The sequence below is a fragment of the Ranitomeya imitator genome, chromosome 5 (genome assembly GCF_032444005.1).
Source record: "Ranitomeya imitator isolate aRanImi1 chromosome 5, aRanImi1.pri, whole genome shotgun sequence".
NCBI lineage: Eukaryota > Metazoa > Chordata > Amphibia > Anura > Dendrobatidae > Ranitomeya > Ranitomeya imitator.
Window position 1 is genome coordinate 674,043,999 of NC_091286.1, and position 23,557 is coordinate 674,067,555.

The following is a 23,557-nucleotide window of genomic DNA, read 5'->3' on the forward strand; positions in this document are numbered from 1 at the left end:
CTGCTTCCACCTCTTCCTCTGGGACCACCATCACCTAATCAACGTATGCTCCAGCATGTCAATGATTGGAATAGTGATGCTGATGATGGCTCTATAGGCGCTATCCATCTTATTATCTATTTCAAAACTGTGCAGAAGGGTGCAGAAAGGTGCAGAGGTCCTTGATCCTGTGCTCACTCCACAAGCGGGATTTGCACCACGTCCATACTATGTTGGCCCAATCATTGCAAAAGAACGTACTGCACTGTTGCTCCCTGCAGTTGCCACAGTCATTGCAACATGTGCAGAGTGGAATTCTATTGTGTTGGAACATCGTAAACCAAACGGTTAACTGGTCATTCAAAAGACCTCTGTAGCTATACAAGTCGATGACATTGGGGCTGTGGTAGTCGGAAGTGAGCCCACAGCGACCGTGCTTTCTGCATCAGGGCATCCAGGCCAGGTTAAAGACAGAGAAATTGCTTTACCACAGATTGAGGACATGAGTCATGCAAGGCACATGCGTGAGGTTATCCCATCATAGGGCTGCCATTAAGTTTGCACTGTTATTGCACACAGCATTCCCTGGTTCCAGGTTCAGTGGAGACAGCTATTTCTCTAACTCGGGGCCTGGATAGCTGTCCACATCTCTTGAATGGTGTGGCTGATCTCCAAAACATATTAACTTCCTGAATGCAGTGAGTCATGGTTGTGCAGTAGGGAGGTGGGGTAGATTCTATCTGCACTGTTGGAACATGTGCCAGATTAAAGGAGAGGTTGAGGGCACAGGTTGATGCCTTAGAGGAGGTGGAAAAGCCAGAAGCAGTGTAGAAAATGTTAGATGCAGAGGTTTACCAACACTGAAGCTGTAGGAGAAATCAGCGCAAATAGGTTCTTATCCGATACATGTGGTGATCACCTGATTAAGAAGTAACGTATACTTCGAAATGTGTAGAATAAACCACCATCTTTTATTTCATCAGATACAGAGGTTTGTACTGCAAGCCTTGGGGATTCCAAGGCTTGTGGAGCAACCCCTTGACTGTCTGCCTCCACAGCCACCAGAGTCACCTTTTGCCTAGTCAGTGATATGTAACACCTCTGCCCATGTTTGCTCATCCAGGTGCAAGTGGCGAAATGCACCCTGGCAGACAAAGGTTTTTTTTTTTCAGGGAATGGGTGATGTTGTTGGTGACATGCTGATGTAGCACAGGCATAGCTTTTTTAGAGAAGTAATGGCAACTGGGCAACTGGTACTGGGGGACTTTGATGGCTATTCACTTTCAGAAACCATCTGTATCCACCAAGTGGAAAAGTAGCATTTCCGTGGCCAACAGATTGGAGATGGTGGTATTCAAGCTCTTAGATTTGGCATATGCAGGAGGAAACGTTCTGATCATAACACTGAGGGCTGGCTGCTATGCTGAGAGAGGGTGGAGTACAGACAACAAGACAAACTCCTGGACTGTGAGTGAGGTGCAGGTGAAGCTATTATGGCAAATTGAGAAAGATGTGTTGTGCTAGGTAACACAAAAACAGTAGGCATGTCTACTTCCGTAACAGCTGACGGGCTCTCACTCAACCCGATTGTAGGGGGTAAACAAGTATTTTTTCTGTGGATGGAGACTTGTGTGAGAACACTTAGTATGGTGACAAAGGAGGAAGAAGCAGTAGATGTGGTTGATGAGACAGCCAGTGGTTGGCAAGACCTGCTATTTTGCTATTTGACATTTTAGCGCAGTGATATTCCAAGATTAAGGCATGTTGATAGCGCATACATGTAGTTGTCAAATTATTGCAATTTTTGCCTCTTCTGCAAAAGGACCTACATTGGGGGTTTAAGATGGGTTCCCCCATGTTACCGTTAGTGAGAAGAACACCCCGGTGCAGGATCTCACAACCTGTTGCACTTAAATGGATATTTTGCACTTTTAATATGTGTAGCACTTTTAATACTTTAAATATAACATTTCAGAAAAGTGCCTCCCATAAAGGAAAGTTGAGTTAATGTTTCATCTGTTACCTATTGAGATACATTTCATAAAATTCTTTGTATGTTTCTCACCTATTTTGCTTTGTTCCAGCCCGGGGACTTGCTGTGTGTATGTGGCACCCCTGAGGGTCCAGTCGCCACAGAGGTACTGTACCTCAGCCAGAGGTGTGGTGCCCCAACTTTCTGGTAAGGAGGGGACACTGCATAGAATTCTAACACTTGCACCATCACTAGACCTCCCCAGGCCAGGGAGGGATTAGGTAGAAGGTGTGGGTGGAGAAAGTCAACAAGGTGAGGAGAGAGTGAGGAAGTCAGGAGTCTGTAAGGAGAAGTGGAGAAGAGCAGACGTGTGGGTCTGAGGCTCCCGACAGTCTGAAGAGAGAGAGATAGAGAGGGGATAGAAGCTCCAAGAAGGAACAAAGGAGTCCTAGGGGCACGGAAAGTGTGGAAACCACCCGTGGGGACCGCATCCACTCTTACCATCACCAGGTGGAGGGACAAGGTCACAGTAGGGGAACCGTCCCGATCTAGTGGAGGAACTACATACAAGTCCCAGATAAGAACCCAGAGGCTGTTGTGTCTGCAAGTGTGACAGGCACATGCACATTTAGCTCACTGAAAAGGGAGTCACAGAGGGTCAAGAGGACAGTGAGGAAGTCACCCGACAGGACCCACGACTATCGGCTTGGGACACTGGGTGTGGAGCGCAGGGCAGGAGAGGCGAGAGCCAGCTCATTGAGTCAGCCAGGAAGGGCACATAAGAAGGGAGTTCTGGACAATTGCCCCAAACTACTGGAGAGTTTGCTGGACCAGATAAATAAAATAGGTGCCCATGGGAACACATGAATGTGCCTGTAATATTCTTTATTGCAGTCTGCAGGACCATACTTTACTTCTTCAGTATTAGCCATTAGCCATTATTATAAAAAAAATACAGATCATTTCATAAATTTTACTGTTCACAGTTCCTAACAAATATTTACATATATTATATTAATATTATTTATTTTATGTTTATATTGGACATTAACAATGTATTTTTTTTTCAAGCTCACTTCTTGGCATTCAACTCCAAATCTGCAGCAAGCGCATTCAATGCAGTTAATTCTCTGCAGTGTATATTGCAGATCTTCAACATAAACCATAGGGGCATCCAAAATGTAACCAATAATGCAAACATAGACTGATTTTATACCTTTGTATGCGAATTAGAGCTCAGTACCAAAAAACTTTGTTGTTTTTAGAAGGACATAGTCAGCCACTTTCAAACCTGAAAGTGATGGAATTTGATATTAATGATCTAGCCGTAGAGTGAGTCTTCAATATCAGATAAGTGGAGGTGCAACACCTAGAACCCCTCAAAATAAAGATTGTTATTATCTGTGTGCAGTTGTAAAATACAGTGTATGGAGCTGAAACACTATAGTGACATACACTGTTTACTGGCCATACTAAGGTACTTCAGCTAGTATGTACAGGGGCTTCTCAAAAAATTAGAAAATAATCAAAAATGTAATTTATTACAGTTCTTCAATACAAACAGTGAAAGTGATATTATATAGAGTCACTACAAACAGAATGATCTATTTCACATGTTTATTTCTGTTAATGTTCATGATCATGGCTTACAGCCAATGGAAACCCAAAAGTCATTATCTCAGTAAATTAGAATACTTAATAGCACTAACTTCAAAAATGATTTTAAAATCCGAAATGCTGACCTACTGAAATGTATGTTCAGTAAATGCACTGAGTACTTGGTTAGGGCTCCTTTTGCATCAATTACTGCATCAATGCAGCATGGTATGGAGGCGATCAGCCTGTGGCACTGCTGAGGGGTTATGGAAGCCCAGGTTGCTTTGATAGCAGCCTTCAGTTTGTCTGCATTGTTGGGTCTGGGGTCTCTCATCTTCCTCTTGACAATACGCCATAGATTGTCTATGGAGTTAAGGTCAGGTGAGTTTGCTGCCAATCACTCACAGTGATACTGTTGTTTTTAAACCAGGTATTGGTACTTCTGGCAGTATGGACAGGAGCCTGCTGGAGAATGAAATTTCCATCTCCAAAAAGCTTGTTGACAGTGGGAAGAATGAAGTGTTCTAAACTTTACTGGTAGACGGCAGCGCTGACTTTGGTCTTGATAAAACACAGTGGACCTACACCAGCAGATGACATGGCTCCCCAAACCATCACTAATTGTGGAAACTTCACACTAGACCTCCAGCAGCTTGGATTGTGGCCTCTCCACTCTTCCTCCAGACTCTGGGACCTTGATTTCCAAATTCAATGCAAAATTTACTTTCATCTGAAAACAACACTTTGGACCACTGATCAGCAGTCCAGTTCTTTTCCTCCTTGGCCCAGGTAAGACGCTTCTGGCGTTTTCTATTGGTCATGAGTGGCTTGGCACAAGGAATGCGACACTTGAGCCCATGTCCTGGATACGTCTGTGTGTGGTGAAGCAATGACTCCAGCAGCAGCCCACTCCTTGTGAATCTCCCTTAAACTTCTGAATGGCCTTTTCTTAACAATCCTATCAAGGCTGCGGTTATCCCAGTTGCTTCTGCACCTTTTTCTACCACACTTTTTCCTTCCACTCAACGTTCCAATAATATGCTTGGATACAGCACTCTGAACAGCCGGCTTCTGTAGCAATGACCTTTTGTGGCTTCCCCTCCTTGTGGAGTGTGTCAATGACGGCCTTCTGGACATCTGTCAAGTCAGCAGTCTTCCCCATGATTGTGGAGCTACTGAAACAGACTAAGGGACCTTTATAAACACTTAGGAAGCCTTTGCGGGTGTTTTTTGTTAATTATTCTAATTTACTGAGATAATTACTTTTAGGTTTTCATTGGCTGTACGCCATAATCATCAACATTAACAGAAATAAACACTTGAAATAGATCACTCTGTTTGTAATGACTCTATATAATATAGGAGTTTAACTGAACTAAAATAACTTTTTGATGATATTCTAATTTTGTGAGAAGCACCTGTATGTGCAGTACTTGCAATTGGCCTCTAACCAGTAAACAGCACTATGCTGTTCTTCCTCTGTATATTGTGCTCACTGGGCCAGTGCAGGGGTTGCAAACAGTTATTTACAAGGGTACCAGCTGACCCCCACTAATCTAATATTGATGACCTTTCTTAAGGATAAACCATCAATAGATGTACTGGCAGAGAGCACTTTGTGGACAACCTTTTTCAATAATAGCTATTATTGTTATTAGAATTTTCATGTGTTTAATTATACAGTCTTATATATACTTCCATTAGGAGCTTATTGCTTATAGTAAATGTTTTAAGAATGTAACTAATGCCTGAGTGATTCATGAATAGCTAAAGATAGGAAAGATTGCTTAAGAAGTAAGAGCTTGCAGTAAGGCTGGTTTCACACTTGCGTTTTCATCTGCAGCGTTTTTACCGCAAAAAAAACACATGTGTTTTTCCCCCTATTTTTAACATTAAAAACGCATGCGTTTTTTTGTATACGCGTTTGGTCGCGTTTATGAATGCATGCGTTTTTTTTCTGCATGCGTTCATGTGCAGAAATGCAACGTGTAGTAATTTTTGCGGCGTTTTTTTTGCCGCAAAAAAACGCATGCGTTTTTTCACGGCAAAAAAACCTATTGAAGTCTATGTAAACGCATTTGTTTTTAAGCACATGCATTTGTTTGCGTTAAAAACGCATAAGTTTTTATAAAAAAAAACAGAAAACACACTAATATGCCACCCCCCACCATAAAGGTGATAAAGGGATCCTAACCCTAACCCTAACCCTAAAGGGATCCTAACCCTAACCCTAAAGGGATCATAACCCTATCCCTAACCCTATCCCTACCCCTAACCCTACCCCTACCCCTACCCCTAACCCTAACCCTAACTATTTCTGTTTATAGTGGGTTTTTTACTTTATTTTCATGATTGGCAGCTGTCACGCATTTCTCAGCATGCGTTTAAAAAATGCAAACGCATGAAAAAACGCATGTAAACGCGTCAAAATGCTGCGTTTTTTTCACCACATGCAAAAATGCATGCGTCAAAAAAACAGCGTTTTTTCACCATCTGTTTTTTTTTTAAACGCATGCGTTTTGAAACGCAAGTGTGAAACCAGCCTAAAGCAAGCTTCCTTATACGCCTGCACTAGTTTTGACAGCAGAAATGATAGAAAATAACCAGTTTCCATTGTTTTCTGCTGGTATTTGCTATAAAAACAGTTGCAAATCTACAACAGACAGATGCCCTACTGCCATCTTCACACAGGTGATTTGTGGTTGTCTCGCTGCATACAAGAAATAAACCTTGCTGCAAACTCAGATGTTTCCAGTCTATGATTAATTAATAGAAATTCCCCTGACAATGACATACAACAGGTCTATGCCAATAGTTAATGAAAGTCTAGTCTATCTGCGAGATATGGCACAGATCTCAAAAGGTTTGGGTGAGTTTGTAGACCCCAGTGCAGGGGTGAGGTCCAGTTTGGCTCCAGGTATGGGCTGGAAATTGAAATTTTGTAATAATGTTGTAAAGAACAAGAACAGCTCCATCTTAGCCAAGGTTTCTCCAGCACAGCTTCGTTTACCTGGGGAAAAGAACAGAAAACATAATTAGAAGATGGCAGATTATTTGACATCCCAACTGGATGGAAATAAGATTTTAGAAACTTTTGGATAAAGCTTTGGATCTGTTATGATTGACAATCGAAATGGGAAGTTAAACAGCTTAACTCATATCATTAAGATGACACTGACAGTTTTATTCCTATAGTAGAGCTGCCCGCAACACCCGAATCACACCTACATGATCTCTGTCCAACCCGCTTCTGACAATTTCTAAGATGGCGCCCCAGATGCACTGATGAATTGAAACTCTCGATTAAAAAAAATTCCTACAGTACTTGCTTACCATGTATTGGTTTCCCAGTGACCAATGGTGGCCGCAATAGTTTAGCCTCTCTTCTCCTTTTCTCCCGCTTTCATTTCCTTTACCATTTAGGTATCACATACGAGGGGTGATCCAAAAATAATGATAATCGGTTATTTCTATTGCCCACAGAAATTAAAATAAAATGTTTTCTTCTCTCTTAGGTACCCACTAGTCCAGGAAAAAAAAAATATCACTTAAATAGACCACGATTCCCGGGAGCTACATTCATTTGAATATGAACTGCCGAGGAGTGAACATCAAAATTGAAAAAAACGAGTTCAGAGGTGTCATCAAATACCTCTGCTTGAAAAAAATGACTACCAAAGCCATACACAGCGACTTGGTGGAAACATTGGGGGACTCTTCTCCTCCATATCCCACAGTTGCAAGCTGGGACAAGGAATTTAAGCTGGGAAGAACATCGACGGAAGATGAACATCGTGAAGGATGCCCATCCACGTCCCTCAATGAAGAAAATGTGAAAAAAGTTGAAGAAGTTGTATTGGCAGATCGAAGAGTGAGGCATGTATGAGAGAGAGAGTCAGGCATGTAGCTGAGGTCACAGGGATCTCACATGGCAGTATTCAAAGAATCCTTGCAAAAGAATTGCATATGAGAAAGGTCTCCACACGTTGGGTGCCATAAATGTTAACCGACGAGCAAACGAAGAAACAAGTTGACATTTCAATAGCAAATCTCGAAAAGTTCCAAGCAGACAAGGAAAATTTTTTGTCACGTTTTTTGACCATGGACGAGACCTGGATTCACCACTTTGATCCCGAAACTAAACATCAATCGATGAGATGGAAACGAGCCGTCAAACCGACGCTGAAGAAATTCAAAGTGTCAAGCTCAGCAAGGAAGGTTATGGCGTCTGTTTTTTGGGATGATGAAGGAATTATTATGGTGGACTATTTGGAGAAGGGAGCCAATATTACAGGCTCCTACTACGCAGAACAAATAAGAAGATTGCGGGAGGCTATCAAGGAGAAAAGGCGTGGCAAACTGCGGACTGGAGTGCCGTTTCACCAAGATAACGCGCCAGCTCACAAAGCTGCAGTTGCCATGGCTACCATTCAAGAAGCGGGCTTTGAACTGGTGGAACACCCCCCCTATTCGCCAGATCTAGCCCCCAGTGACTTCTTTCTCTTTCCTCGGCTCAAAGAACACCTACGGGGCAAGAAATTTTACGACTATAGTGACATGATAACCGCTGTTGAGGATTTTTTTGAGGGTCAAGATCAAGAATTTTTTTTCGAAGGGAATTCTAAATCTAGAAAAGAGAGGGACTAAATTTATAGACTTGTTAGGAGACTATGTAGAAAAATAAAAAAAAAATTTGACTATATTCATTGTGTTTAGTATTGATTATCATTACTTTTGGATCGCCCCTCGTATACTACATCTCCTACAATGTGCTCCCCAGAGTCACTGCATCCACATTGTGGATTATAGTTTGATAATGATCCAAAAGCAAGAAAAAAGCGAATGGCACTGAGTAGCGCACTTTACTTACTATTATCACAGAGTAGACGCGGAATTACGGACACAATACAGTGGTTGAATCACGCTGTTGAAGGTGCTTGCTGGAAAGCCACGTGAAGAAATCCCAAAATGAAGAAAAATAGCAGCAACACTCCAAATGTTGGTGAAAAAAATCCTTAGTCCTTTATTTTACAAAGAATTGCATGGACAAGGTTGTGCGGGCAAGGACAAGTGTAGATTATGCAGAAAAGCTGTATCTGGACCCGTGGAAGCTTGAATAACGCGAAACGGCCGTCGTCCTGTTTCTCTTTTCTGCACAATCTGCACTTGTTCTTGCCCGCACAACCTTGTCCATGCAAATCTTTGTAAAATAAAGGACTAAGGATTTTTTCTTCACCAACATTTGGAGTGTTGCTGCTATTTTTCTTCATTTTAAGTTTGATAATGATATTTAAGGATTTGGTTGATCTCTTGTCAATCGTATATTTACCTTTATGAAATTGTACCTGCTGTATTCCTACCCTTCTAGATAAAAAAAACTTTGAAATAAAGAAACAAACATATTTAGTGGCTATGTGGATGGAAAAATAAAAAAAGTTATAGCTCTTGAAAAAAGGGGAAGAAAAAATGAAAGCACGAAAACGGAAAATCACCCGGTCAGGTAGAGGTTTAAGAATATAATTTAAGAAAAGGTAAAATTGCCCTTTAAATAAGAAAAGTATAGGGTAATGTAAGTCATCTAGGCTTCCCTGACTCCCCCGCAAAATACACTTGTGCACTATCAATGCAACACTACATTGTTACACGCTGATTTTTGTAAATCCTTCTACCCAGATATCTTCTTTAAACGTTATTCTAGCTGTAGAAATATGAAAAAAAAAACACATCATGGTGAAATCGAAAAACTACCAAATGTGTGTTGGAAAAAAATAAGCAACTGGTTGATGAAATGTTGAAATCATACTGCAAACCTGTAAAAAATAAGGCACTTTTTTGACCTGTACATAAAAAAATTAAAGTCTTCTGGGAGAAATTTATACAGAATATTTTGACTGTAATTATCATCAATTTACGGTGGATGCAGCCGAGGTCTTCATATCAGAATTATGGGCGGTAGATATCACTTATCATAATCATTTCTTATGGTATTCCAGTGTGTCTGTAAAAAATAGTGTCTGTCCATGATTTTTTGATACGTGGTTCAAAAAAATAAAAAAAACAAGTTGGTGACTCTGCCCCCGAGGTCTCATTCCAGTTTTTAAAAAATGGAAAAAGCACCAATTCCCATCAGTGGTGCTGGATCAGATTTTCATCAGAGTTTAGCTAGTGTGTTCTAATCAGCTAATCTGTTTTAATCATGTGATGTAATAGGGCTAATGGAAAAGAGAATAATTATCTGGGTAGAAAGGCAAAATGAGCAATTGTAAGAAGGTAATACCATTCAGTATGATGACTCCAATGCATTAAGAGGATAAAAACTTTGATGGGAGGAGGAGGGTTTATTTAAGAAAGAGGCAATCATTATAAATGTTACCTATTGAGAAGGGGATGAAGGCCTCAGTTTTCTTGAAATTTCCATTAGAGTCCAGAAAGTGTTCTGGATAAAACTCGTCTGGTTTCTCAAAATAAACTTTATCTCGGAGTATGGAATGGAGCAGTGGGAAAACAACTGTGCCCTGTGGGGAAAAGAATCAGGTATACATGATAAAAGTTTGCTCTAGCCCTGCCCTTAGCTAAGCCTCTGTTTAGAGAAGTGTTACCTGTTTCCAGTCCTTAAAAGCCACCAACCGGTCATGTTTTCAGAGGGCCTTTAGTATTGCCCAGGCAAAAATAGTAAGGAATTCCTAGAAATATGATCTGTTGGAGACTCCTGAGGACTGGCTTTGGGGAACAGTGGCTTAAAGGAATCTTATATGAAGCTGATTTCTGTTTCCTACCTTCGGAAAAAAATACCCTCTGAATGTGACATCTTCAGAGGTTGCATGTGGGACACTATTAGGAGCAATGTCCCCAAACCGCTGAATCTCATGAACGACGGCATCTGTGTACGGCATTTCTTTCCGATGCTCCATTTGAGGTTGGGCCGATCCGATCACTCGCTCAATTTCACTATGGACTTTCTCTACCAAGGAAGGAATAAGATGTCACATATTTATGTCCACAAAGCTGGGGATCAACAAATACATCTCAATATTAACTCATGAGATGGTATCAGCACAGGAAAAAAAGTGTAAAAAGATGCTGTCATCAGAAAATAAAATATTATGAATTTTTTTTTAAATTGTCCACTTATGAAAAAGTAAGCAATGAAAATATTGCAGACTGTGGTTTCAAAAATAACATATTTTTCATCCTAAATGTATTAGTTTATGGTTGTAAACGAGCTAATACACGTGTTAGAAATTTAATTTGTGTTCATTTTTTAAGGATTCTAAGAAGTTACAACCCTTTTTTGCATGAATGCCCCTAAATGGCTTCTGATATTTTACATGCTGCAGAAAATTGAATCACATCACATGGAATAGCACAGCCAATAAGGAGGGACTAATACAGTTTGTATAAAAGCAGAGGCAGGGAATGTAGCAGCCATTTTGAGGTGAATCTGAGTATTAAGATAACGTCACAGCTTACAACTTAGCTGTAGTGATAGGGAGAAGAAATCGTACAGCACTAAAGAAATTGTAAAAATAGCATATGACAGCACATCATTGAAGATGATTAGCATGTGAATAAAAGAGAATAGTGACATACAATTGTCATGGCAATAGGAGGCTTTGGGCTACTTCCAGTTGCCCATGAATTGATTTGATGTAAATCAAATTTCATGGGAAAATCCAGCAAAGTTAACAACTCGAATTTCAATATATTCCCTCATTTCTATCCACAAAATAAAAAAAATAAAATAAAGCCACAAAAATTAAAAATGGGGGGTGGGGAGGGAGATAAAATATTTTATGTACAAGTTCATATATATTTCTCATAGTGTCCCTGGAAATCCCAGAAAAAGATTGTACTGTGTTTTCTAAATGTTTTTCTTACTTTGAATTTCAGGGTATTTTATCATCAGCAGAAGTCCCCATCTCAGGGTGGTTGACGTGGTCTCCATTCCAGCAGCAAACAGGTTTCCTACGAGAGCTGTTAGGTTTTTATCGTGGAAATACTCGGTGGATTCAGGTTTACCCTGAACAGCAGAAAAGAACAAAAACCCATTAATTATAGACCATGTTAATCTTTCAAAAGATTGAAGAACATAAAAAAGTTTCTGATATTATTTTCCAAAAGCAGCAAAAAATTCTGTCCATAATTGTTTTTGGTGCTGCAGATTAGCTCCATTTAATTGTATGGAGCGAAATTGCAATACCAAACAATATCCATCAACTTGTCTTGTCTTTCTTGTCTACCTTTCTGTGATCACCAGTGGAAGCGGCACCCTTAGGAGGAACTCCGGGCCAAATTTCCAGATACACATTCTCAGCGTGGTTAGCTCCTTCATCTCTTTCCCTGAATCTCACCATTTTTCTACTACACTTTTTGTCTGATAGTTAATTTTTTTACTTAATCAGAAGTGGAAAAAACATGAAGCCCTTCTGTTCTCCGTGGAAAAGAATAGTTGCCATAATAGGCCATAATAGTTGTCCGTTTGGATCTCCAGTAATTTCTGTGTATAGCTCTGAAATAAGTTCAGATGTGTCCTTCCTTAGCTATTCTTCTGATGTGTATCTGAGCTGTATATCTAATCCTTACATGTGTGATGTTGACTGTTGTACTGAGTAATTACTTTGATCTGAGAACTGCAGCTTCAATAATATGACTGCTCTGATCTCTGAAAAGAAGTGTTAGTATCTGTTTCTGGGATCAGCTATGTCAAGTACACAGCTTTCGCAGAAACAAATACGTTACTGTGATCTGAGCATAGCAGTCATGTCATTACAATTCTCATATGTGTCCAGTTTTGGGCACCGGTGCTCATGAAGGATATAATGGAACTAGAGAGAGTACAAAGGAGGGCAACAAAATTAATAAAGGGGATGGGAGAACTACAATACCCAGATAGATTAGCGAAATTAGGATTATTTAGTCTAGAAAAAAGACGACTCAGGGGTGATCTAATAACCATGTATAAGTATATAAGGGGACAATACAAATATCTCGCTGAGGATCTGTTTATACCAAGGAAGGTGACGGGCACAAGGGGGCATTCTTTGCGTCTGGAGGAGAGAAGGTTTTTCCACCAACATAGAAGAGGATTCTTTACTGTTAGGGCAGTGAGAATCTGGAATTGCTTGCCTGAGGAGGTGGTGATGGCGAACTCAGTCGAGGGGTTCAAGAGAAGCCTTGATGTCTTCCTGGAGCAGAACAATATTGTATCATACAATTATTAGGTTCTGTAGAAGGACGTAGATCTGGGGATTCATTATGATGGAATATAGGCTGAACTGGATGGACAAATGTCTTTTTTCGGCCTTACTAACTATGTTACTATGTTACTATGTTACATATCACAGCAATTATGTTGAGTGCTCAGCAGGTAAGGGCACCAGAGCTGTGGTGATTTCATCAAGTGACATGTACTCAGCACTGGATGAACTCACCACATTGGTACTGTTGTCTGTATCTGATAAGTAATCACCTGTAATTAGAGTGCTGCAGCCGCAATGGCATGACTGAATCACACAGATCGCACTAATTACTGGTGAGCGCACCTCAGGTATGGGCACCAGGGCTGCAGTGATGACTTCATCTGGTAAATGCTCACTGCTGATTACTGTGATCTGAGCACCGCAATGACATGACGGTTCCACTCAGATCACAGTCATTATTGGTGACAGAGGGAAATTGAGGGTGTATCCAGTTAACAGCTGAGGCAGCTAAATCTTCGGAGATAGGGTTGGACACCAAACACAGTCACCTTGGGCTATTGCATTTATAAGTGTTGTTGTCTGTAAATACACACCAGTAAATTAAAATGGCAGACCCCAGTAGCTGAATGAAATAAAAAATACATCATTTATATTTATACACATATTAACAAACTTGTCAACATACATTCAAAACATTAAAAAAAATTCTGATACTCTGCAGGTAGATGATTTTGTGATGTTTATCGTAATATTTCACCAGCAAGTGTTTGTAATTTGAATTGAAGTCTGAGGGTTTTGCTAGAATTCCACTACATTGTGTCTAACATGTTTCTTGAGAAATTCTAGGCTATGATAAAATTCACCCTTGATATAACGCATCGTACCTCTTCTTGCTTGGCCAGGAAGGCATCAATAAAGTTCCTCTGGTCATTTACATCCAGTTCTTTCTTCTGTTTTGTAAATGTTGCTGTTATAAATTTTTGAAACTCTACCATATTTTCAAAAATTGTTCTGTGAGGTCCAGGGAGCAAACCCATCAATGTCGGGAAACTGTTATACAACTAAATAAATATAAAAGTAATAATGAATGCTGATATGGAAGGCGCCAAATGCATTCTTTTGTTAAATACAACAGGAACAGGCGCTGTCCAACTTGCAAAAATTATTGAGGCTCTCAGTACCATACAGATGTCATCTACGTATCAATGAGTACTCCAATGAACACATAGCACATAAGAGGTGATCATCGTATTATTGCTAAGGTCCAACTTTATGCACTTCTTTCCTTTGATGATTGGATATTCTAGTCGTCAAGCCGTGGAGATCAAGCATTTACCACCTATCCTGTGGAATGTATTTAGTTCTCAAAATCTTTTAGATCAATGAGAATTAAAAAAAATCCAAACTGCCTATGTGTACGTTGGAACATTTATTTTTATCAATACTGTTACTAGAAAAAAAAAAATAAAAGTATAAAATATAAAATAAATAGTTCAGACTTACCCGGATCCACGGGCTCCCCAGGAGTCTAATATTTTCATTAATTAAGCCAATAAGTTTTAAGATGGTGGGATCTTCGTACTCAAATCTATGGCTGAGAAGTATGGCCACAATTATATTGGCAACGGCCGCATTTATACTGGTCAAGTTATCAAATCGCTTTCCTGAAAAAGTAGATAATATGTAAATTTAAAAAAAAACAACTTTTTTTTATCTTTTAAAAAACTATATAGTATATGTATGAGTTACGCGTACATGTACAATATACTTTCGGTAATAACTAGATATGGACAAATCTTTTGGAAGATCAGATTTGTCCAATTGATTGTGGATTCTCTCTTCGGACCCCTTGTTCTAATTTCACAGGTTGTCTGATTATGTTATGATTATGACCTTATTACTTGATTTACATTCTAATCCCCCTACAAACACAGGCCTGCTGTTCGGGATGTTGCAGACCTGTACTATCTTGAACCAGTCATCTATAGAGGAATATTGGAAGGGACTGCTAGTCTCAAGTTCAAACCCTTAGGGTCAGGAATGATTACTGTGATTTTGTTGGCTGTATCATATTGGGATCATTCAATAATGATCTGTGAATGAGCTCTAATAGTGAGCTACACAACTTCATGATCCACTATCTTCTCTGGTCCCAGGTTTGACAATTGAATTGTTTGCTCTTTGCCGCGAAGGAAATTGTGTCTCAGCCAATCATTGACTATGGTGGGTCAACCAGTGATTGGCAGTCAATTTCTGTGTTTTTGCGAGGGACCAGGAAGTAAATATTACCAGAAACCCAGGATCAAAAGTGGAGGATAGTTCATGAAGAGAGAATAACACAAACACTAGGTCATCTAATTCTGGTGGAGGTGGAGCAGAACAACGCTATGAACCATAAAAAAAAATGTAATTAGTATGTTAAACGAAAAACAAAGGCTTAAACCTGGGCCCTTTAGCAGTCTATTCTTTTAGGCCCAGGAGCTTCCTGCTATCCATAATTGTTCTCTTGTGTCTACAAGACTGGGGAGTTCCACCACTCCTCTTCGGCTATCTGCACAAAAGCTGTTCTACCCTGTATGCACACATGGATTTTTCCTCTCTGAACCCTGTTCACACAGGTTATATGCAGATGATCAGGTTTTTAATACATCAGATAGGGATTGCATACATTAGTTAGGACTGCTCTGATAAGGGTATACCATGAAGTTTGGTAGAGCAGCTTAGTATACATTTTTTGCAAAAAACGTATCAACCAAATACCCTGTTTTTTGCATCTTTTACTAGCACTTGCGGATTACTGCAACATTTTTCCAAACTGAGTGTTTTTGGTTTTACTATTCTCTTTTGTGTCTTCAGGTTTCTTGGTGGTGTGTGAACATGATCATACAGACTTGTTCACTGTGCAAGTAGCCCATGTGTTCCTGTTTCCATAATTGTTCTCTTGTGTCTACAAGACTGGGGAGTTCCACCACTCCTCTTGGGCTATCTGCACAAAAGCTGTTCTACCCTGTATGCACACATGGATTTTTCCTCTCTGAACCCTGTTCACACAGGTAATATACAGATGATCAGGTTTTTAAATACATCAGATAGGGATTGCATACATTAGTTAGGACTGCTCTGATAAGGGTATACCGTGAAGTTTGGTAGAGCAGCTTAGTATACATTTTTTGCAAAAAACGTATCAACCAAATACCCTGTTTTTTACATCTTTTACTAGCACTTGCGGATTACTGCAACATTTTTTTCAAACTGAGTGTTTTTGGTTTTACTATTCTCTTTTGTGTCTTCAAGTTTCTTGGTGGTGTGTGAACATGATCATACAGACTTGTTCACTGTGCAAGTAGCCCATGTGTTCCTGTTTCCATAATTGTTCTCTTGTGTCTACAAGACTGGGGAGTCCCACCACTCCTCTTGGGCTATCTGCACAAAAGCTGTTCTACCCTGTATGCACACATGGATTTTTCCTCTCTGAACCCTGTTCACACAGGTTATATACAGATGATCAGGTTTTTAAATACATCAGATAGGGATTGCATACATTAGTTAGGACTGCTCTGATAAGGGTATACCGTGAAGTTTGGTAGAGCAGCTTAGTATACATTTTTTGCAAAAAACGTATCAACCAAATACCCTGTTTTTTACATCTTTTACTAGCACTTGCGGATTACTGCAACTTTTTTTTCAAACTGAGTGTTTTTGGTTTTACTATTCTCTTTTGTGTCTCTATGATTGTTGCATATATTATTACTATTTTTCTTCCATCATTACACATATTCCTAGAAATGAGACAATCACCATTGTATGATTTCAGCTTCTGCACTAAACATTCGGCCTCCTCGATGATCTTGTCTTCTATGGTTTTCTTCCCCATTCCATAATCTCGTAGTGTGGAAAGAGTAAATCTTCTCATCACTTTCCAATTCTCTCCATTGGAAAATACAACACCTAAACACAAAGGATACATGTTTTATCTATCCAAAAAACATGGGACATAAAGATTTAATGTATAGACAAGCCCTTAAAGGGACTCTGTCAGTAGAATACACCATCCAAAGCCTCCTATATGGGCATGTAAGTCATAGAAAATGTAATAAAATTATACCTTGATATCTGAAATCCATGTTTTTCTTAATATTTAAAAGGAGCTGTTAAGAATAGATACATGGACCAAACATAGATCTCCCTGAGAATCTGTCTACAGAGCTTATTTTAAATTAAAGGTGGCGTTACCAGTATGAGGTATGTAATGACTGACAGTCTGCTCTCCTGATCTGCATGACTCATACTGGTAACTCCCACATTCATTTAAATTAAGCTTTGGAGGCAGGTTCTAAGGGAGATTTATGTCCAGCCCGCAGACCTTAACAGCTCACATACATATTATTAAAAATGTGAATGTCTCAGGAATATCTCATCTCACCACCTGTGCACTTGCCCCGATCCCTTCCCACTTCATCCCAAACCTTTCCACAGTCTTCATCCCAACTCTAACCCATCTCTTCAATCTATCACTAAAAACTGGTGCTTTCCCCTCAAGCTTTAAACATGCCTCAATCACACCTATCCTCAAAAAGCCCTCTCTTGACCCATCCTCTGTATCTAGCTATCGCCCTATATCACTTCTCTATGCCTCAAAACTACTGGAACAACACGTCCATCTTGAACTATCCTCCCATCTCTCTTCTTGCTCCCTTTTCAACTGCTTACAATCAAGCTTCCGGTCACACCACTCCACTGAAACTGCCCTAACTAAGGTCACCAATGACCTATTAACCACCAAGAGCAAGTGACAGTACTCTATCCTCCTCCTCCTGGACCTGTCCTCTGCCTTTGACACAGTGGACCATTCCCTATTACTACAGACCCTCTCATCCCTTGGCATCACAGACTTGGCCCTATCCTGGAACTCGTCATACCTAACTGACCGAACATTCAGCGTCTCCCATTCACACATCACCTCCTCACCTCACCCACTATCTGTCGGAGTCCCGCAAAGTTCAGTTCTAGGGCCCCTGCTCTTCTTCATTTACACTTTTGGCCTGGGACAGCTCATAGAATCTCACAGTTTTCAGTATCATCTCTATGCTGAAGCCACACATATCTACATCTCTGGACCAGATATTACCACCCTACTAACCAGAATCCCTCAATGTCTATCCGCTATTTCATCCTTCTTCTCCGTTAGATTTCTGAAACTTAACATAAACAAAACAGAATTCATTGTCTTTCCCCCATCTCACGCGACCCCCCCAACGAATCTATCCATTACAGTAAACAGCTGTCCATTCTCCCCAGTCCCACAAGCCCGCTGTCTTGGGGAAATCCTTGACACTGATCTCTCCTTCAAACCGCATATCCAAGCCCTTTCCACTTCCTGCCGCCTTCAACTCAAAAATATTTCACAGATCCGTACATTCCTAAACAAAGAATCTGCAAAAACCCTAGTTCATGCCCTCATCATCTCCCACCTCGACTACTGTAACCTCCTGCTCTGTGGCCTCCCCTCTAACACGCTTGCACCCCTCCATTCTATTCTAAACTCTGCTGCCAGACTAATCCACCTGTCCCTCCACTATTCCCTGACCTCTCCCCTCTGTCAATCCTTTCACTGGCTCCCCATTACCCAGAGACTCCAGTACAAAAGCCTAACCATGACATACAAAATCATCCACAACCTGTCTCCTCCATACATCTGCGACCTCGTCTGCCGGTACTTTTCTGCACCCAACCTCCGATCCTCACAAGATCTCCTTCTCTACTCCCCTCTTATCTTATCTTCCCACAATCACATACAAGATTTCTCTCGTGCATCACCCCGACTCTGGAACTCTCTACCACAACATATCAGACTCTCACCTACCATCGAAACCTTCAAAAAGATCCTGAAGACCTACCTCTTCCGACAAGCCTACAACCTGCAGTAACCACCGATCGACCAAACCGCTCCATGACCAGCTCTACCCTCACCTGCTGTATCCTCACCCATCCCTTAAAGATTGTGAGCCCTCGCGGGCAGGGTCCTCTCTCCTCCTGTACCAGTTGTGACTTGTATTGTTCATGATTATTGTACCTGTGTTTATTATGTATACCCCGCCTCACAGGTAAAGTGCCATGGAATAAATGGTGCTATCATAATAAATAATAATAATAAGACATTGAATTACAGATATTAATATATCATTTTATTAAAATGTATTTGACTTGCATGACCAAATTTACTCACTCTGGGATCTCTACTTTTTCGGCACACTTTCCCTTTTGTAAGTAATTTACTCTTTGCACTACCTTCATGTTCTGTAGGAGGAACGTGAAAGCCTTTCAGGCAGCATAGGTCGAAGTTGTCATTGTTTAGACTGTGCTTATGGTCATCTCAGCTCATGCAGGAACCATTAGTGACTCTAGTCTGTACAGAAACCAGCAGGGTCAGTTGCAATTTCTATCTTTACCTATTATCTCAAGTGGGTTGCTACACTAGCATAACAAATATATCTTATCAGACAAATCTGCTTCTTTCTCTGTCAGGATTGATCAATTATTTTCAAAATTCACAATTTCTGGGTAAAATCTGTATTTTGATTTTTACATTATTGAAAAAGGAGATGGCAATTGTTGCTCTATCGTCAGCTTTTGCCTCCTCCTCAACCTTTTGCATAGAATCTTATCAGTACCAACGGTCATCTCCTATCTCAGCAACATAACATTCTGTCTTTGCTAAAGATGGATTTTACCCAGTAATTGAGAATTTTACATAACATATTATATAGTTTATAAGTTTTATGTGTACTAGTGATTTGTAACGTAATACAAAATAACAAAATTTCTCCTTAAGCCACTGCTCTACCAAAAAAAAAAGTGCTGCCTATTTGCAGTCTGCTAAAATTCACCTTGACAACCAGAAGGTGAAAACCCACCAAAATAACAGAAGTGGAGATGTTTTGTAGGGAGGAATGAGCTAAAATTCCATCATCCAATATGCAGGACTAATCAAAAATTGCTAGAAAATTTTTAGATGTAGTTATTGCTGCCCAAGGCTGCTTATACCAGACTAGATGGTGGCCTGATTCTAACGCATCGGGTATTCTAGAATATGCATGTCCACGTAGTATGTTGCCCAGTCACGTAGTATATTGCCCAGCCACGTAGTATATTGCCCAGTCACGTAGTATATTGCCCGGCCATGTAGTATATTGCCCGGCCATGTAGTATATTGCCCAGCCACGTAGCATATTGCACAGTGACGGAGTATACAGCACAGAGCCACGTAGTATACAGACTTAAAATAAAAAATAAACATATACTCGCCCTCCGAAGAGCCCGTTGTAGTTCTGGCGCTTGTGCGCCGTCAACGCGGCAGCTTCCGGTTCCAGGGTTGGTATGGGCACAGGACCTGTGATGACGTCGCGGTCACATGACCGTGACATCATGGCAGGTCCTTCTTGCAGGGCTTGTGATGACGTCGCAGTCACATTACCGTGACGTCATGGCAGGTCATTCTCGCATATCATTCTTGCCACAGGAACCTGCCGCTTGCATGGAGCGGTCACCGGAGCGTCGCGAGGAGTGGGAAAGGCAGCAGATGGTGAGTATATAATGATTTTTTATTTTTTTTTATTATTTTTAACATTAGATCTTTTTACTATTGATGCTTCATAAGCAGCATAAATAGTAAGAATTTGGTCACACAGGGTTAATAGCAGCGTTAATGGAGTGCGTTACACCTTGGCATAACGCGGTCCATTAATGCTGCCATTAAACCTGTGTGAGGGCTGACGGGAGGGGAGTATGGATCGGGCACTGACTGCGGGGAAGAAGGAGCGGCCATATTGCCGCAGGACTGTGCCGGTCGCTGATTGGTCGTGGCTGTTTTGCCGCAACCAATCAGCGACTTGGATTTCCATGACAGACAGAGGCTGCGACCAATAAATATCTGTGACCGACAGAAAGACAGCCAGACGGAAAGGACCCTTAGACAATTATATAGTAGATACGATGCTGTGAACCAAGGTTCACAAAATTTTGCCACTTAGACATGGGATATTTTATTATTTTAGTGCATTATTTTCCTAAAAAACTAATATTTTATGGCTTGTGTGAAAATCCAGTGAAGTTTTACGTTGAATTTATACAAAAACATGAAAATCTCTGAAGGGTTCAAACTTTCAAGCACCATTGCAGGACCCTGCAGGTTCATGAAATGTAGAAAGTGGGACAGTATAAATCATTTATGCCAAAATCATTGACTTCTACAATATTGGATGCATTAAAAATGTTCTATATATTTATATATGAAACTCACTTTTTAAAGATAGAGTAAAAAGATAACGAACACTGAATATAAAATGTATGTAACGCTGGTGGTTGTGGACCCACTGAGCCACTGGCTAGGCCTAACCTTGGAAGGGCATACCTAGTTGACTAGAGGGTGTTTGCTAGAGTTTCTGATGGTGAAGATAGGCTTTGCTGCTGGTAGTCACCAGGTTCTACTCCATGGCAGTCCATGGGACTGTCAGAGAGGTGGGTATGAGGTACAGAAGGGCGAGACAGAGGCATTGTCAGATGGTCCAAGGTCGGAGCAGGCAGCACAGAATCAGAAAATGTACCCATGGTTAAAAGCAGAGACATCAGACAGGACGGATAACAAACCCGGGTTGTTAACGGCAATAGAACAGGAAGAATGAATGTCTGCTATCAGAGATGGATGAGTGGTAGGTGGAGCTGCCTAATATAGGTCCTGCTAACACAGGATAGGCCGGAGAAGCTAATCTCTGCAGGACACAGCAGGGTTAAATTCCTGCACAGACCAGCCATGCACAATAAGGCCAGATGGTCTGATGACAGTGCTGCAGTGCTGAGGAGTGCAAGATGAAACTAACTGAAACGAACTGCCTTCCATGATGAGAAACCGCACGGTGAGTGGTGTTGTCGCTGAAAAAACATGAAAGCTGACGCCGTGACAAGGTAATTACAATTGACTCATTTTTTTTTGTAGGGTTGGTATGTTAGCATTAGATGTAAAACATAAAATCTGCTTACCGTTGTTATTAAATAATTTGGTAATTACAGGAGCACGGGGGCGGTCAGAAAACACATCGGCATGGTTGATGAGAGCATCCTTAACAGTTTCATAACCACAAAGGACAACTATTTTTCTCATGCCCATCTGGACACTGAAGACCGGACCGTACTTCTTAGAAAGCTGTGGACATAATGTACGTTATCATTTTGTAACGTCACTTGAAGTGGAAGGGTCATCTCTACTCCAGGCATGCACATTTTCGCTAAATGAGTGGGACTTAATAGATGGTGGGGATAAACCTCAGATGAGAAAATTGACATAAGAAAATGTAAAAAAAAAAACTTGCCAGCTCATAGCTGCTATCATTTTAAAGTTGTCCTGATTCGGCTGGCCAAGATGCAATAGATCAAGCCTCTGATTAAATTTGGCACATTTTAACAAATACACCAATGGTTAAAACTAGAGATTAGCTAACACGAACTGTAAAGTTGGGGGATCATATTGGACGCCTAGTGTCTGCTGCTGAATACCAAACATGGACTTCCATTTTAGAGTTTGGATGCATAAAAAACAAGATTCAGGCCAATCAACCAATGAGGCCACTGATTTTTGTGCCCTGTCTGATCCTATTTTCGGCCATGTCTGTCCTTTTCAAATGGTCACAAAAAATGCAATCATCCACATTTTTTGTGTGTCCCTCAAAAAGGTGGACAATGCCAAGAATGCAGTCAGACAGAACACACAAGTCATTAAAACTGGTTTATTAAAGTCACTGGCCATGTTGGAGGTTATGTCTTAATTTCGTTTTTCAGTGCTTCAGATGGAAACTCCGACGGAGTGACTTGTGGCCAAAAACATGATGTTGAACTTGCCTAGCTCAACTCAACATCTACCATTATGGTATGTGCATAGAATTTTATTTTAGGCATTCAAAAACAACTAATTTTCTAGTGGAAACAGCTTCATGAAATGCTCCTACTCTGGGCATGTGTACAGGGCGTCACAAAATTGCCACAAAAACTATAGCATAATGCACAGCAATGTCAAAACGACTTTGCTGTGCACATGTTCAGGCTTTTGCTGTCTTTTAACAGCTTAAGGGTTTCAAAACAGTTAAAAGAAATAACATTCTCACTCTTCAGGGGTTTCCACTTTGAAGTCACTCGAAAGATATAGTTTAAATTATTGAAAATTTGAAGTTGCTGCAAAAATGACTGCAAAACCACAATCGAGGCCACGTCAAGAAAAAGACCAATGGCTTTTTCCTGAAACTGCTTGACCTGGTAAAACCTCAGTGGATCTGCTGTTGTCTTGTGAATGTTGTATGCTCATGCCATTTGAGGAGTTTTTGGAGGACTCTTTCCTTTCCTAAAGTGGTTAAGAAGAGTTTTTTAATGTTTTTGCTAAGGTTCTGTTCTGCAACGCATTTTGATTGGACAAGTGCCTTGATTCAAAAGGAATCCATGACCAGACGCCACTTCAGAGAAATTAAATGTACTGGAACTATGCCCACAGAGTCTTTTTGCAGAGTTTTTTACAGCAGAAAATGAGCAGAACCTTCACATTTCTGAGGAGTTTTGAGTTTCCTTGGAGGATTTGAAGAACTTCCACTCAGCTTCTGTTTCAATAACTCCTTGAAAAACTATCTGCGCACAAAGCCAAAAATCTTCACAGCTAATGAACTCACTTCATCTAACTGACGTCAGGGTGAGCGCCATGGAAAAATTTCTAATGGCGCTAGCGCTGACATCAGTTATGTGGAGTGAGTTCATTGGCTGTGAACTCCCGAGA

The 23,557-nt window shown here is 40.6% G+C and overlaps 1 protein-coding gene across 6 annotated transcripts in view; it reads right to left on the reverse strand.

Annotated features, from left to right (window-relative positions):
* Positions 1-2,819: 2,819 nt before the first annotated feature.
* LOC138638765 (cytochrome P450 2K4-like) overlaps positions 2,820-23,557 on the reverse strand; it is a 55,552-nt gene continuing 34,814 nt past the window's right edge. For 5 of the 6 annotated variants that reach the window (XM_069728328.1, XM_069728329.1, XM_069728330.1 and 2 more), the window contains 8 exons: positions 21,784-21,946; positions 16,546-16,695; positions 14,251-14,411; positions 13,632-13,808; positions 11,426-11,567; positions 10,324-10,508; positions 9,921-10,062; positions 2,820-6,557 (listed from right to left, as the gene is read on the reverse strand). In XM_069728328.1, coding sequence (XP_069584429.1) covers positions 6,379-6,557; positions 9,921-10,062; positions 10,324-10,508; positions 11,426-11,567; positions 13,632-13,808; positions 14,251-14,411; positions 16,546-16,695; positions 21,784-21,946 — 1,299 coding nt within the window. In that variant the 3' untranslated portion in view covers positions 2,820-6,378. The remainder of the gene's footprint in view (positions 6,558-9,920; positions 10,063-10,323; positions 10,509-11,425; positions 11,568-13,631; positions 13,809-14,250; positions 14,412-16,545; positions 16,696-21,783; positions 21,947-23,557) is intronic. The other variant, XM_069728332.1, reaches the window with a different exon arrangement.